Here is a 15,354-nt window from a genome sequence, read left to right on the forward strand (position 1 = left end):
AGTTTACTTAGGACAGGATGTACAGGGTGTACAGGGTCTCACCGCATAGATCAGACTTGTAGTGATCCTCCTGTTTTCTGCCTCCCAAGCACTGAGATTATTATAGGCACGTGCCACCATGCCCAGTCTCAGTCGCCATCTCAGCACGCCCCGGGGGTGGTACCAGAGAACAGACTCCAGGCCCCTGTGCCTGCCTGACCAGGTGCTTTAATCTGCTGAGCTGTTTTTTTTTTATTTTTTATTTATTTATTTTTTGGGGGGGGCTGGCTCAAAAAACTACCTTAATGGCAGGTGTGGTATGGCATGTGGAGCTGGGGATCAAGCCACTGTCCGGCAAGCCTGACTGGCTTAAACAACTGAGCTAAACCTGCAAGTTCCCTTAATTTCTTAAAGATAGTTACTGTTATTCTTTTTTTAAAAAAATGTATTTAATACATGGTCTAGAGGGTCTAACTACATAAATCAGACTTGTAGTGATTCTCCTGGTTGTTCAGCCTCCCAAGTGCTGAGATTATAGGGGCGCGCCACCACGCCTAGTCTCAATCTCCACCTCAGCATGCCCCAGGGGCGGGGCTGGCACAGCATACCCAGGCTCAAACCCCTGGCCCTGCATCTGGTTAAGCAGACACTTCAGTCCACTAAGCTATCTGGCTGGCCCTAGTTACTGTTATTCTGTAGAAAATAGTTAGATCTAGGATTTCAGAGGGTTAAACATCACACATAACTCGGAACTCATTGGTGTTCAATGTCCTAGAGTGCAGAAATGACCATGAAGTCAGTGAGGACTGGTTTGATGCTAAAGAGAACGTGACAGGAGTTGACTCCTCAGGAATAGAAGAAAATCAAATAGATCATGACAGATGGAATCCGAAGTTTGCGGCAGGTTGGTTTTTCAGAGTTTACTGAGAAATTCTAACCCAACTTACTTGAAAATGGTGTGTGCGTGCGTGTGTGCGTGCTTGTTTGCTTTGCTTCTGCATTGATTTGGGAGATTGGGTTGTAGTATTTTGTTCCTGTCTATGGCTTTTCTTTACAAATATTTTTAAAACAAGAAAATTGACTGGGTTGAGGTCAGTTTTTAAAGAGCAAGTCAGTATTAAATGTTCATTTCTCTTTCAGAAAACTACTTAAACCTTAGGTGCAGGATTTGGTCATCAGGTAGGTGCCAGGCAGTGCTGTCCTCCACTCAGATCTGCCTCGGCCTTCTGGGGCCCCCTTCTGAACCCCAGCAGCCATTTTCCAGGGCAGGTACATGGTCAGTCCAGTCAGCCCCTCAATGTATCAGGCATCCAGTGCTAAGGGTCTTGTTTGTGTGAGCAGTGAACATTGCTTTCCTTACTTCAACAGTTTTGTCTTATGTAAGGAATGTTTTCACCTTCAGATAGCCATTAATACCTTACGATACAATTTTGCCAAGATCTATAATTAGTGTTCTTTTTTGCTGGTGAATTGAACTAGTGCCTTCCCAGTGAGTTACATTCTTCAATCATTTTCAAAAAAAAAAAAAATTTTTTAAAAAAGGGCCGAGGAGATGGCTCAGTGGAGTAAGCGCTTCCCTGGCAAGCACAAGGGCTGAGTTCAATCCCCGGTTCTGCAAAAAAAAAAAAAAAAAGAATCATTTTCAAGACAGGATATCACTAAATTCTGAGTTGTTCAGATCTGTGCTTGAATTTGAGCCCCTCCTGCCTCAGCCTCCCAGAGTAATGGGATTATAGGTGTGCGCCACTGTTCCAGTCTCCCTTATGCCATTTCTAATGATATTTATGCTACCTTTCTTAACTTCCTATCTGTTTCTTGGATAGGTTTTCCATAGTAGTAGTAGATGTATTGATTTTTTTTTCCCCTGTTTATAGAAGGAAATCTTATTAAGATTTTTTTTTTTTTTTTTTCCCGAACCGGGGATTGAACTCAGGGCCTTGCGCTTGCCAGGGAAGCACTTATTCTACTGAGCCATCTCTCCGGCCCCTTATTAAGATTTTTTTTTTTTTTTTTTTTCCCGAACCGGGGATTGAACTCAGGGCCTTGCGCTTGCCAGGGAAGCACTTATTCTACTGAGCCATCTCTCCGGCCCCTTATTAAGATTTTTAAAAATAAAATTAGCTGGTTTCTCCAACCAGTAATAACCACTCGCAGTGACCATTCTTTTACGTATCTTTTCATTTATGTACGTTTAGTACACACAAAAAAAACCAATTATCTAGTTTTAGTGTGACGATTTGTCACATCTACTTTTATTGGAATCATCTTTCCCTCCTTGGGTGTCGGTGACCATCACCACTTAGTCCCGGCTGTATCTCGCATGCTTGCTGTGTTGGCGGCTCCCACGCTTTTACTTCAGCACCTGCTCGCCCAGATGAGGACACTGTGCTGCTCAGGGCCAGTGCCCAGTGCATAGGGTAGACAGTTGTATTGGGCTAGGGAAGGGAAAAGTTGAGAACATCAGTCTTCTGCCCTTTTTTTACTGAAACTACTCCTTCCTCACTCCAGAGTAAATTGTAAAGATAGCTTCATTGTTTTCTCTTTCGGACATGTTAATAGCAAAAAAGATCAACAACGTAAATGAAGTAAGTTAAGGAAGATTAGGTACTCTTTTACCTACAATGAGAGGTTCTGGCTGAATGTAGCACCACCACGTGCTAGTTCATTTTTTCAAGACTACTGAGGCTTCATTGTCCCTATCTGTAGAATGAAAATAATAATAACCACCTCACAAGGCGGCTGTGAGAATTCCATGCAGTGACGCAGGTGATGGCTGGCGTCTCGCCTGGAGTGCAGGATGCACACAGTAACTGCTGCGCTCCTCATCCCCTCTTCCTTCCCTTCTTTCTCTTCTCTCCCCCTCTTTTTCTATTATTTACAGAAAAGAATAAAATTTACAAATCTCCCATTATGTAAACATTAAAAAAAAAATCATGAACCTAAAGGCTACTCTTCAGAATTCATTCAACAAATATTTTTGTGCTCCCTACTCTGATTATAATTTCAATCTCAATTCAGGGAACTTTTAAGTTTCTTTTTTCTTTTTCTGTGTTTTTTTTTTTTAATGTATTTGGTACAAGGTCTCACTACACAGCTCAGACTCATAGTGATCCTCCTATTTTCAACCTCCCCAGCGCTGGGATTACAGGTATACACTGTAATCCTGTGTATACCTGTAATCCCAGTGCTGGGATTATAGGCATGGTCTCAGTGGCCAGCTCAGCATTCCTGGGGGCAAGGCCGGTGTGACATGTGGTGCTGGGGATCACATCCCCGTCTCTGTGCTTGCTTAAGCAGCAGCTTAGTCCACTGAGCTCTCACTGCCCTCAGAGAATCTTTTATTTTGATTTTAGACTAGATTGTCTTCACAACAGAGACCCTAAAATGCAGTCTAAAAATTTTGAATATTGTTATTAAACAAGAAATGTTTGAGGGGCTGGGGAGATGGCTCAGTGGAATAAGCGCTTCCCTGGCAAGTGCAAGGGCCTGAGTTCGATCCCTGGTCGTCCCCTGCCCGCTCCCACCCCCCCAAAAAAAAGGCAATGTTTGTAATCCTAGTTTTGGAATTTCTAGGATAATGCTCTTTGCTTTTCTATGTACCTTTGATATTGCTCAAAATTATATATATGATGTTGACTTTTATCTGATACAAAGGTTTTCTTGATAGGCTGTTTCTTGAGTGAAGGAACGTGTATGAAGAAAGCTTTCTGGCCACGATCTCCAGGAGACTTAGTATCATCCAATCGAACTTTTTTTTTTTTTTTTTTACCAATCCAACTATTTATGAGACAAAATGTCTAGGGCCCAGAAACCTTAGTTATATTCCAGGTTATTGTTTTCAGTCCACTGCTGGTATTTGCTGATGATTTTTTAAGTAAATTTTGTAATTACAGACAAAACCATGGATCGAACATTCATAGTTTCTTATAAATAACAATAGAGTAATGGTCATTTCTGTTTTATGTTTTTATATAAGCACAAATGAAGAATATTGAACCCCTAGAAAGAGATAAAGGGTTTTTGGTACATGTTGGTGGTCTCTGCCCTTCAGTATCTGAGGTATGTTAGGATTTCTTGAGGGGGCTTCATTTTCAAATTTATTGATTATTTATGATTATTTCTTCTACCTTTCACATTTTGTATTTCTCCTGTAGGCTGATTTGAGATCTCATTTCCAGAAATATCAAGTTTCTGAAATCTCAATTCATGATTCTTCCACTACTTACAGGTGTGTAAGTTCATGATGGCACATAGGAAAGTTACTGATTTTTGTGTGCTGTCTTGTTACATACCAATTCATAGGGGAAGCAGAGTGCATCAGTTAAGAAAATGGGCTCCAAAGTACATGACTTTGTCTCAACTCCCACTTCTATCAATAACTTGATGATTGAATTTGGGAAAATTACTTACCTTTATATACTTCAGCCTCTTCCTCTGTCACCTATTAATGATAATAGTGTCTTTAGAGCATTGCCACAAATTATAAAAGTTAAATATACTAGAAATTAAGCCTGGCACACATCAGGTACTCAAAAAAGTTTTTAATTTTATTATTTCTGACTTGAATTTTCAGTGTTTTTTTTTATTTTTTCGGTAGATGGCTATATCATCTATATGTAATGAATTCCAGTATGCATATTGGTACTCTCTATGATGTTTAATTATTCAAAAATACCAGATTAAAAAAATACCAGATAACAACTGTGATAACTTCGTAGAAATGATTGTACTGTTTTACCATTTTAAAATGTGGCTATTTATTTCAAATACAAAAGCACTTATTAAGGGTTTATAGTTATATTGAAATTTATTAAAAGTGTTTATCTTAAATGTAGTCAATTAAGATCATGTGCTTTTTTAATTTGACCTAATAATATTGTTGGTATTGGGCTAGCCAAATAGCCCAGCGGATTAAAGCACCTGCTTAGGCAGATGCAGCAGCCAGGGTTCGATCCCCAGCATGCTGTGCCAGCCCCATGCCTGTGGTGCACTAAAATGGCAATCGAGACTGGGCGTGGCAGCACATGCCTATAATCCCAGCTCTTTGGGAGGCTGAACACAAGAGAATCACTAGGAGTCCAATCTACGTAATGAGACCCTGTAGACCCTGTACTAAAATAACAAAAAAAGGAAGAAAATCTTTTCATCTCTGACATTCTGCCTCAGCCTCCCAAGTGCTGGGAGTATAGGTATGCACCACCATACCTGGAGTAACTTTTTTTTTTTTTTTGGCAGAACCGGGGATTGAACTCAGGCCCTTGCACTTGCCAGGGAAGCACTTATTCCACTGAGCCATCTCCCCGGCTCAACTTTTATATTTTTAAGAGCAGTTATTCTTATGAAAGACATACTTAGTCAGTAATTACAAGGTTTAAGGTAAAATTATGATTAACTTTTTGGTCTTGTGCTTTTATACTATAGATATGCATCTCTTTCTTTTAACAAAAACCACGATGCAAAGATGGCTGTGGAAGAAATGAATGGAATAGAAATAAATGGAAAATCAGTAAATGTGAGACTTGTTAAAACTCACGGAGAGTACATGTCACCACTTGCCTCAAAAAGAGGTTCAAGTAATTTGGAGAAAAGTATGAACAAAGAAATGAACCCAGCCTCCTCTGTTTTTGCATTGCCCAGAACTAGGCTGAGGCAGATGATGTCTGAGCAAGACAGTAAGCTTTTGCCTTTGGGCCAGGTTAGTTTCATAAATGACCCCAGAAATGGTCTCACACATGCGGTATACCTGTCTGTGTAGAGTAAGTACCTCTGGCACCAGCCATGTTGAGGTAGGAGTGAGAACATGGATCAGAACTGAGGTTTGTTGTTGCTGTTGCTGTTTTGTTGTTTCCTTCTGGTACTGGGGACTGAACCCAGGGCTTCCCACATGCTAGGCAAACTTAGTGGAGTGGTTTATATCCAATATCTCAAATTTATTTTGGTTGCTTTATTTGGTTCTTAATATTCCAACTTCCATTTTTAACCTGTTGCTTTCATTGTCCCTAGTTACAACTTGGCATTTTGATATTGGCCATCCTTTTAAAAAATCTTTTATCAGGGCCAGCCAAATAGCTTATTAAAGCACCTGCTTAGTTAGGCAAACACAGTGGCAGGGGTTTGATCCCCAGTGTGCCTTGTCAGCCCCGCCCCAGGGCTCACTGAGATGGATTGAGACTGGGCGTGGCAGGGCACACCTGTAATCCCAGCTCTTGGGAGGCTGAACACAGGCGGATCACTATTGAGTCCAGTCTATGTAGTGGGACCCTGTAGACCCTGTACTAAAAATACAAAAAAAAAAAAGAAAATCTTTTCATCTCTGACTGCATGCTTAGGATGGATTTGGTGTACATAGTTTCAATCAGCGTGGTAAAAAGGAGACAGCATACATTTAGGGTATAGACAGCCTAAGCTGGAGGTTTGGGGACCCTGTCTTTTGCCTTGTTGCTCATGTGGTCCATGTGGCCACTACTTCTGCATCCTTTTGTGCTCCTTTTCCTGCTTCTCTGTCTGCTAGTTTCCTTTGCCTGAGGCTGTTTCTACTTCAGTTGGTTTTGTTCTGTGTAGTAGTTCTAACTCTTCAGTGTCTCTGGTCAAGCCCATGCGATCATTTGACTCACACTTTTGCTCTATATGCCAGCTCCACGTTTTTTAGGCAGGAAGTAGACCTGACCTAGCCTGTGCTTTTGTTGTTTAGTAGCTCAGGAGACAAGACTCTTGGTCCAGCCAGTTAGCCGTAGTCATGAGGGTGGCAAAGATCAAGAGGGCCCCATGAGCTTCAGGCAGGAGTGTGTTGTCTTAGGTTGCATAGATAGGGAAGCTTCCAGTTAGCATCTCTGTCATTCCAGGTTCTTTCACCTTTCTAGCAGTATCCTGTCTCCCTTATCTCTTATTTTTATAATTACTCTGTTCATTCATTTAGGATGCTAAGAAGAATTGTAAACAGATTGAATCTGCTCAGTTTCCACCAAAAATACCTGTTCAGTTCATACCTCCAAATACATTGAACCTTAGTAGCTTTACCAAGATCATAAAGAAGCTGGTTGAACTGCATCCAGAAGTTAGCAGGTAATAACTTAAAGCATGTTTTAAATAATTTAAAACTTTTCTGTAACAATGTAGTTCACTTCAATAATTTACTGATGTTCAGAAGATGTTACTAAGGGGAATGCTGACGTATGTTTCCTTTCCCACAGAGACCATATCATAGACGCTCTTCAGCAAGTGAGAATGAATCATAAAGGCTTTCTCAATGGCTTATCTATTAGTACTATTGTGGGAATGACTTCGTCTGTTCTGAAAAACTCTGCATCCCCTTAGGAGTAAACAAAACAGGTAAAGTGGTTAAATTCTTTTATATTTAAACGTTATAAGTTATTTCATTTTCTCATATAAAAATAATTTTAAGTGAAAATATTAATATATTAAAACAATATTATTAAAGTTTAAAACAAACACTACAAAGCTGGGGATGTAGCTCAGCAGTAAAATGTGTACTTAGCAAATGCAAAGCCCTGAGTTCCCAGCACCAAAAAACATTGTGTCAGTTAACTACTAATACAAAGCAAATTACTCCAAAATTGTCATAAACAACATGTATCATCTCAGAGTTTGCAGATTAGGGTGCACACTGGCTTAACAGGGTGGTTTAGCTGCAGGTCTCACATATTGCAGCAAAGATGTCAGTTTGACTGTGGTAGAGCAGAGGTTTGCCTAAGCTGGAAGAGCTCCCCGCCAGATGCCCATTCACAGGGTTCTCAATGAGAGGCCTCATTTTCCCACCAGTGGGCCTTTCTTTCTGCAAGACTCCTTATAGTCTGCACATTATGGTAGGTGACTGACTCACTGTGTTTAAACCACCAGTGGTGCTTAAAGAAAGAAATATTAAAAAAATTGTCTATACTGTATGGTTTTTAAAATTATACAAATCAACATAGAATCCTTTTCCTCAAAATAGTGGATTAGAAGGTCTGCTTCCAGGTGGAGGTGTCTAGGTGACTCAAATGAACATTCCATTGAGAACAGTCAAGAAAACTGAATAAATGTGAAAAACCCATTTAAAAACACTGAAAAGCTATCAAGATAATGATCAATTACTAGGACAGGATAGTAAGAAGATGAGTTTCAGAGAAATATACCCAGTGGGGTTTTTTTTGTTTGTTTGTTTGTTGTTTTTTTTAAATTTTTTTTTATTTTTTTTTTAAATATTTATTTATTTATTTATTTAGTGTGTGTGTGTGTGACCAGCTCAGCCCACCAGGGGGCGGGGCTGGCTGGCATGTGGTGCTGGGGGATTGAACCGCGGTCCCTCTGCTTTGCTTGGCTTAGCTTGTTCTAAGTAGGTGCTTTAGACCACTGAGCCATCTCACCAGCCCCATGTTGGTTTTTTAAATGGAAGGGTCTACAGGGTGTTCAGGGTCTCACTACAAGATCAAACTCAGTGATCTGCCTGTTTACAGCTTCCCAAGAGCTGGGATTACAGGCACATGCCACCACACCCAGTCTCAATTGCCATCTTAGCATGCCCCAGGGATGGGGCCAGCACAGCAGGCCCAAGAATCAAACTTCCAGCCCCTATGTCTGCCCAAGCCGGCACTTTAATCCACTGAGCTATTTGGCCGGCCCTACCTAAGACCAGTTTTCCTCTAGTACTATTCACAGAGGAGCAGCCAGGAGCTTAAGGGCCAGGAGCTCTCTTTTGATAGCTCTTTAGCCAGGAGAATGGGATCTTGGTAGAATTATAGCAGTGGAAAGGGTGTTGAAGCACATCTCAAGGAGCTGAATCTTCCTACCGCCTTGAACTTGAGTCAGCTTTATAACTTGCTTTGACAAGTTATGCATTTCCTAAAATCACTCTCAGAAGTTTATTGCATGCGTGTGAGGAAGCCCAGAAGCCTACCAAATGGCACGAAACTATGTGGAAGACAGCCAAGGCAATCTAGCCTATAGTTTGTCTACCCCTGTGCATATAAGAGAGACTAGCATAGATCAGCAGGTAAGCCTGCCTCGCCTGGCAGTTACCCACAGATGCACTAGTGGACCCATCTGAGATGGTAGAAATCATCTACAGGAATCAATCCATCACTACTTAACAGCATTAAAAGAGTGAATAGATGGCTGTTATTTTAAGCTGCTAAGCTTTGAAAGGGGTTGCTAATGCATTATATTCAAAGACACAAGAGATAAAGACTGAGGGCTGGTGAGATAGCTCAGTGTTCTAAAGCACCTGCTTAGGCAAGCTTAGGCAAAAGCTAATGGGACCACGGTTTGATCCCCAGCACCACATGCAACACTAGCCCCACCCCCAGGGTGGGCTGAGCTGGCCACAAATAAAAAAATTAAAAATAAATAAAAAAATAAAAAAAAGAGATAAAGACTGAGAAGAGGGGAATATAGTGTTTAATGGTTCTAGAGTTTCGCATTAGGAAGGTGAAAGTATTTTGAAGACTGATAACAGTGATTGTTGCGCAGTGTTAATGTGTGTAGTGAGGTGTACACTTTTATCACAGTAAGAAAAAGTATAGATAAGGAGGTCAGAATGGGAGCAGGTGAGAGTGGCATGAGGGGGGCCCGCAGAAGGAAACATGGCTGTGAAAGTGTTTGAATCCATCAACAAGTTCGGCCTGGCCTTAGCTGTGGCAGGCGGTGTGCTGAACTCTGCCTTATACAATGCACACTGGGCACAGAGCAGTCATCTTTGAGTAATTCTGTGGAGTGCAGGACATCGCGGTAGGGGAAGGCACTCACTTTCTCATCTCATGGGTACAGAAGCCAATTATCTTGGGTTGCTGCCCTCGACCCTATAACGTGCTGGTCATCGCTGACAGCAAAGATTTGCAGAATGTTGACATCACCCTGCGCATCCTCTTCTGGCCCGTCACCAGCCAGCGGCCCACATCTTCACCAGCATCGGTGAGGGTTACGACGAGTGCATGCTGCCATCCATCACCACCAAGATCCTCAAGTCCCCGGTGACTTGCTTCAATGCTGGTGAGTGACCACCTCACAGAGCGAGCGGCCACCTTTGGCCTTATCCCAGAAGGTGTGTCCTTGATGCATCTGTCCTTCAGGAAGAAGTTCACAGAAGGCATGGAAGCCGAACAGGTGGCTCAACAGGAAGCGGAAAGGGCCAGATTCATGGTGGAAAAGACTGAGCAGCAGAAGAAGGCGGCCCTCATCTCTGCAGAGGGCGACTCCAAGGCAGCCAAGCTGATCACCAAGTCACTGGCCACTGCTGGTGATGGCCTGATCAAGCTGCGGAAACTGGAAGCTGCCGAGGACATCTCATACCAGCTGTCTCACTCACACAACATCACCTACCTGCTGGCAGGGCAGTCGGTGCTCCTGCGCTGCTGCAGTGAGCCCACCCTGTGCCCCTCAGGCGGCTGTGCCCCGAAGCATGCACAGTGCCTTCTTCCATTCCACTCCAGAAATGAATCACTGACGTTTCATGATTGAGCTACAGTGACAGAAATAAAAGCAAAATCACTTCCACCCTCCAAAAAAAATAAAAAGAAAAGTACATAATTCCCTTGATAGTACAGTAGATGTCATGTGGACTAATAAAATACACTCTAAATGTAAGTTAAAAAGGAGAGCTGGACATGGTAGCTCACAACTACAACTGTTTCCCAGCAGTCGGGAAGCTGAGACAGGAGGACTGCTACTAGTTTGAGGGCAGCCTGGGCTACAAAGTGAGTTCAACACTTGCCTGAACTGCATAGCCAGACCCTGTCTCAAAAAGACAAGGGCAGGCAAGATAGCTCAGAGGACTAAAAGTGCCTGCTTAGGCAAGTGTGGGGACCAGCGTTCAATCCCCAGCACTACATTGGCCAAGCAGTTGCTGTGACTCATCCACATGGCTGACACTGACAAAGGATGTATAATCTGAGGTACAGGATCTCAGGATAAATCCTGAGGGGATTTGACTGACCTTATCAGATCCAAAAGCTACAACTTTTGTAGCATAGGTCTTGCTTTACCTTGGTCTTAACCAGCCAGCAGAAAAGTATAAAAACGAAGTATAAGAAGTAAAGCCATGGTGTTATGTTGAGCTGTAGGGGACTCAGGTCAACAATTTCTGACATTGCCAGTCAAGCGGAAGACCCAATACTGTTATGGACTACTGAACTCTTTTAGAATATTTTGCTGAGTTTACACCTATAATATTCAAATGACGGAACTAAACAAAGGTGATACAAATGAATGTCCATTTTGTATCTATGTATTCAAAATGGTTAGGATATATAGTTACATTCTCTTAATGAATAGAGGGATTTGTTCTAATAGTATTTGTAAATAGGATATCATGTCTGCATCTTGTACAGCAAATAACTACTAGGAAGAGAGTATGCAATGTGTTAATTATTGGAACTGTCCTACCAATTTGATTTGAAACTGTCTCATTTCTATTTGTTTCTCAATAAAATTATGGGGAAAAATAAAAAGAAAGAGAAAGACAAAAAAAAAGAAAGACAGAAAGAAGAAAGGAAGGAAGGAAGTTACAAGAGAGTCTGGAAATATAGCTTAGCAGCACAAGTGCCTCCCTGGCAAGTGCAAGGTCCTGAATTTGATTCCTGGTACAAAGAAAAGAAAAGAAACTTATGAAAGAGGACTACCAGAACTGCTTCAGAAAGTGGCAAGAATGATGGGATTATTATGTTTGATGTAACTGGAGGTATGTTGTGGAGGATAAATGACAATGTGTTTTTTATTGTAATAAACTTTGAAATTAAAAAGAAAAAATCCCTGCACTGCATGTTACATCAACCTCCCCCACAGACATGTTGAGCAGGCCACTGAGTCTGAGCATGGTGGCACACACCTGTAATCCAGCGAGGGGAGGCTGAAGACAAGAGGGTCACCATGAATCCTGAGCTGCAAAATGAGACCCTATACCAAATATGTTAAAAAGAAAGAAAGAAAGAAAAGTAAAAGGATACAATACATAGAATGATTAGGATAAGTAGAACATACTTAGTGAGATGATTAAAAACCTGGTTTTTCACTGTGTGTGTGTGTGTGTGTGTGTGTGTGTGTGTATTAAACAGATTATCAGAATGAAGTTTTAAACATATAGTATCTCAATATGTGAAATACTAGGATATAAGAAAAGCATAGAAAAAGAAATAACTATACTTTATTAACACTCAAAGTAAATGTTAAAGGAGTAAAATTGTTAAGAAAGAAATATTAAGTTTATCAGAAATAACTGCCAGAAAGATAGCTCAGCAACATAAGAACCTGCCGAGCAAGCATAGGGTCCTGAGTTCAATCACCAGTACCAAAGAAACACCCCAACTACGTAAATAACTGACAACTCTAAATTTGAATACATCCAGTAAAATACCTTCAAAATTTATAAAAGTGAATGCTTCCAGAACTTTCAAGAGAAATAACTGCAGGTCTGCAGTTATCATGAGAGATTTTAACAGAACTGCCTGTGAGAAAACACAGACACAAAAAATAGCAGTAATCTAGAACATTTGAACTACCCTAATAATCCGCTTCATTTCCTGGACAAAAGCATATAGAACATAACAAAGACTGCAAATTAAAGACTCTTCGGGTCACTTGGACTTTCACAAACGACAACTGCATATTAGACTATAAACTAAGTCTCAACGAGGAGTAATGGACTGCAATAGCAGCGTTTTCTCTGATCACGGTGCCGTTAACTGGGATGTCAGTCACAAAGTGATAAACAGGAGCAGCCTTGTGGGAAACGTGCTTCTGAATCCCAGTGGGATGCATGCCGGGAATCATGAAAATGAGAACACGCATGTTAGGGAGGGATAACAAGGATGGTCCGTGTCGATCCTGAGAGATGCAGTGAAAACTGCTCGCTGAAATGGACAGTCCTGAATGGCTCTTTCATAAAACAAGTAACGGAACCCTGATGACCAAAGTGTGTAATTCAAGAAATCTGGAAAAAGATTATCTGACCCAAAGGAAGTATAAAAACAGAAATGCTGAAATGTAGAAGTTCCTGAAGTGTAGAAATAACATCAGGTGCACAAGCGAGGCATGGTGATACCTGGCTGCTCGTATCAGGTGTGCTCCTGGCTGCTGGGAAGCGGGTGGCTGGAGGGTCACGTAAGCCCAGATGTCAGTGCAACACAGAGACACTCAAAAAATACAGGAAAATAAAGAACAGACAGGGAATAAGGAGTATGGGCAAAACCAAAAGTTGATTCTCAAAAGAAATAGACTAAAATTTCTTTTATATCAGCTTTTTAAATATGAACTTATATTAAATGATATGTGATGAAGCTTAAGAAAAAAATAGTTAAAAGTCACAAAAAGCCAAGGTAATAACTTTCCAAGAAAGAAACATAACTACAGATTTTATAGACATTGAAAATATAATTAATCCCAATGCTTAGGAGGTTGAAAACAGGTTCGCTTGGAGTCCTATCTGTGTAGTGAGTGAGACCCTGTGGGCCCTGTACTAGGTACATAAAAAAAGAAAATATAATGTGTTATTGTAATTATTTTAGTACATTTAAAGTTTTAGATTACATGGGAAACTTAAAAATGCAATTAAATGACATGAGAACATATTAAAATATATGTCTTACTTAAAGAAATCTATTCATTCAAGTATTTAAAGAAGAAAATCTCAAGTTTTTAAGATCTTCCAGAGAAACCAACAGCCTTGACATCAGCACTAGGAAGAAGCCTCACAAGAATGAAGGGTTAACAGGCCAGTCTCAAAGGCCTTGATGCAAAAATTCACAAGTAAAATGTTAGCAACCTGAATCTAATAATCTGAATGGAGCAATTCTTTAGGGTCAAATTGACTTTACTCCAGAAATGCAAGGTTGATCTAAGTAACAGTAGAAGACAAGTGTCATTTACTATATGAATAAAGATGAGAAATCATCTTGTGATTTTAGTTACAGAAGTAAATACCCGATAACATTGTTGAAGGGGAAAGGAGTGCTTCCTTAATTTGACAGTGAGCGATCCCTTGGACTGAGATTTACTTTGCCTGGCAAGCTAACAAGTGAACTTGCTTGATACTAGACAAGTTCAAAAATAGACTTAAGTCAGAACAAAAGACAGTGTTTCGTCACAGCAATAGCAGTAGCCAGAACATTAATTTTTTCCCTTGTTCTGCTAAGGAGGTGACTGCCTGCACATGTGGCAGGATGCATTAGGCAGTGTAAATTAAGTTACTGAAATGGGCTGAAGAGAACTGTCAGACCTTTATCATGGAGGGAGATATGAAGTACTAGACAGTGCATGAACTTTCTCTTGACCACAGACCAAGTTGTAACTGTATAAAGGCCAATATGTAGATGTTTCCAGTCTTCGATTATAGAAAATGCCAGAAGACCTTGTGCATTTCTGTTTCCAAGTGCTGGCCTGACAGCCTGGTGAAGTGAGATTTTATTGTCTGAGGCTGAGCACTACCACCATTCTTGGAAATGATGTTATAGGACAGACATGCTGCCAGTGCCCCGAGGACAGGACATAAAATGCTAAAGTTCTAGAGAAATTGTCTCTAGCAGCAGCCATGTACTTTACAATGGATTATAGAACAGAACGTGGGTAATGGAATGTGAACACAGCCTCTCCTGCTCACTATTGTCCTGAGGATTCTACTAGCAAAATAGGGGAGAAAACAAAAGTAGAAATCTGGATGGAAAAAATACAACTCTCATCCATGGGGCCTTTCATATTATACCTATGAAATCCCAAAAATTCTGAATACAGACTTAGAATTCAAAAGGATTGCTGTATATAAAAACAGTTCTCAAATCAGTCATAATTCTGCATGATGCCCATAGTGTCATGAAAATTATTTTTTAAAAATGTTCATAGTAGGGCTGGCCAAATAGTTCAGTGGATTAAAGCGCCTGCAGGTAGGCACAGGGATCAGGGGTTTGATCCCCGGGCCTGCCGTGCCGGCCTCACCCCCGGGGCGCACTGAGATGGCAATTGAGACTGGGCATGGTGGTGTGCGCCTGTAATCCCAGCTCTTGGGAGGCTGTAAACAGGAGACTCACTGAGTCCAATCTAGTAGTAAGACCCAGGACACCCTTAGATCCTTCCCTAAAATAAAAAAAAATAAAATGTTCATAGTACCATTTATGATACCAAGTCCCCAAGAATATATTTAACAGAAGATATGCAACACTTCTATGTGAAAACTAAACTGTTGAGAGAAAATAAATTCTAAATAAATTGAGGGGTATATTTTCTGTCTGGATTAAAAGGCTCAGAAGTGTAAATATACTCGTTTTCTTCATCTTGCTCAGTGCATTCAGGGATATGCTAATAAAAATCCCCGTAGGCATCTTTGTGGAACTCAGCAAGCAGTTTCTCAGACTTCTAAGAAAATACCATATATTAAGAATAAAAAAAAAAAAAAAA

General features: G+C 40.8%; 1 protein-coding gene and 1 pseudogene across 1 annotated transcript in view; both read left to right on the forward strand.

The window, feature by feature from the left end:
- Rbm44 (RNA binding motif protein 44) overlaps nt 1-15,354 on the forward strand; it is a 57,555-nt gene that overhangs the window by 36,373 nt on the left and 5,828 nt on the right. The window contains exons 10-15 of the mRNA XM_023722068.1: nt 757-883; nt 3,956-4,038; nt 4,134-4,207; nt 5,401-5,674; nt 6,896-7,041; nt 7,170-7,308. Of these exons, the coding sequence (XP_023577836.1) occupies nt 757-883; nt 3,956-4,038; nt 4,134-4,207; nt 5,401-5,674; nt 6,896-7,041; nt 7,170-7,293 (828 nt within the window). The 3' untranslated portion in view covers nt 7,294-7,308. The remainder of the gene's footprint in view (nt 1-756; nt 884-3,955; nt 4,039-4,133; nt 4,208-5,400; nt 5,675-6,895; nt 7,042-7,169; nt 7,309-15,354) is intronic.
- LOC101581173 lies at nt 9,393-10,431 on the forward strand (annotated as a pseudogene).

The sequence above is a fragment of the Octodon degus genome, unplaced genomic scaffold (genome assembly GCF_000260255.1).
Source record: "Octodon degus isolate 3935 unplaced genomic scaffold, OctDeg1.0 scaffold00089, whole genome shotgun sequence".
NCBI lineage: Eukaryota > Metazoa > Chordata > Mammalia > Rodentia > Octodontidae > Octodon > Octodon degus.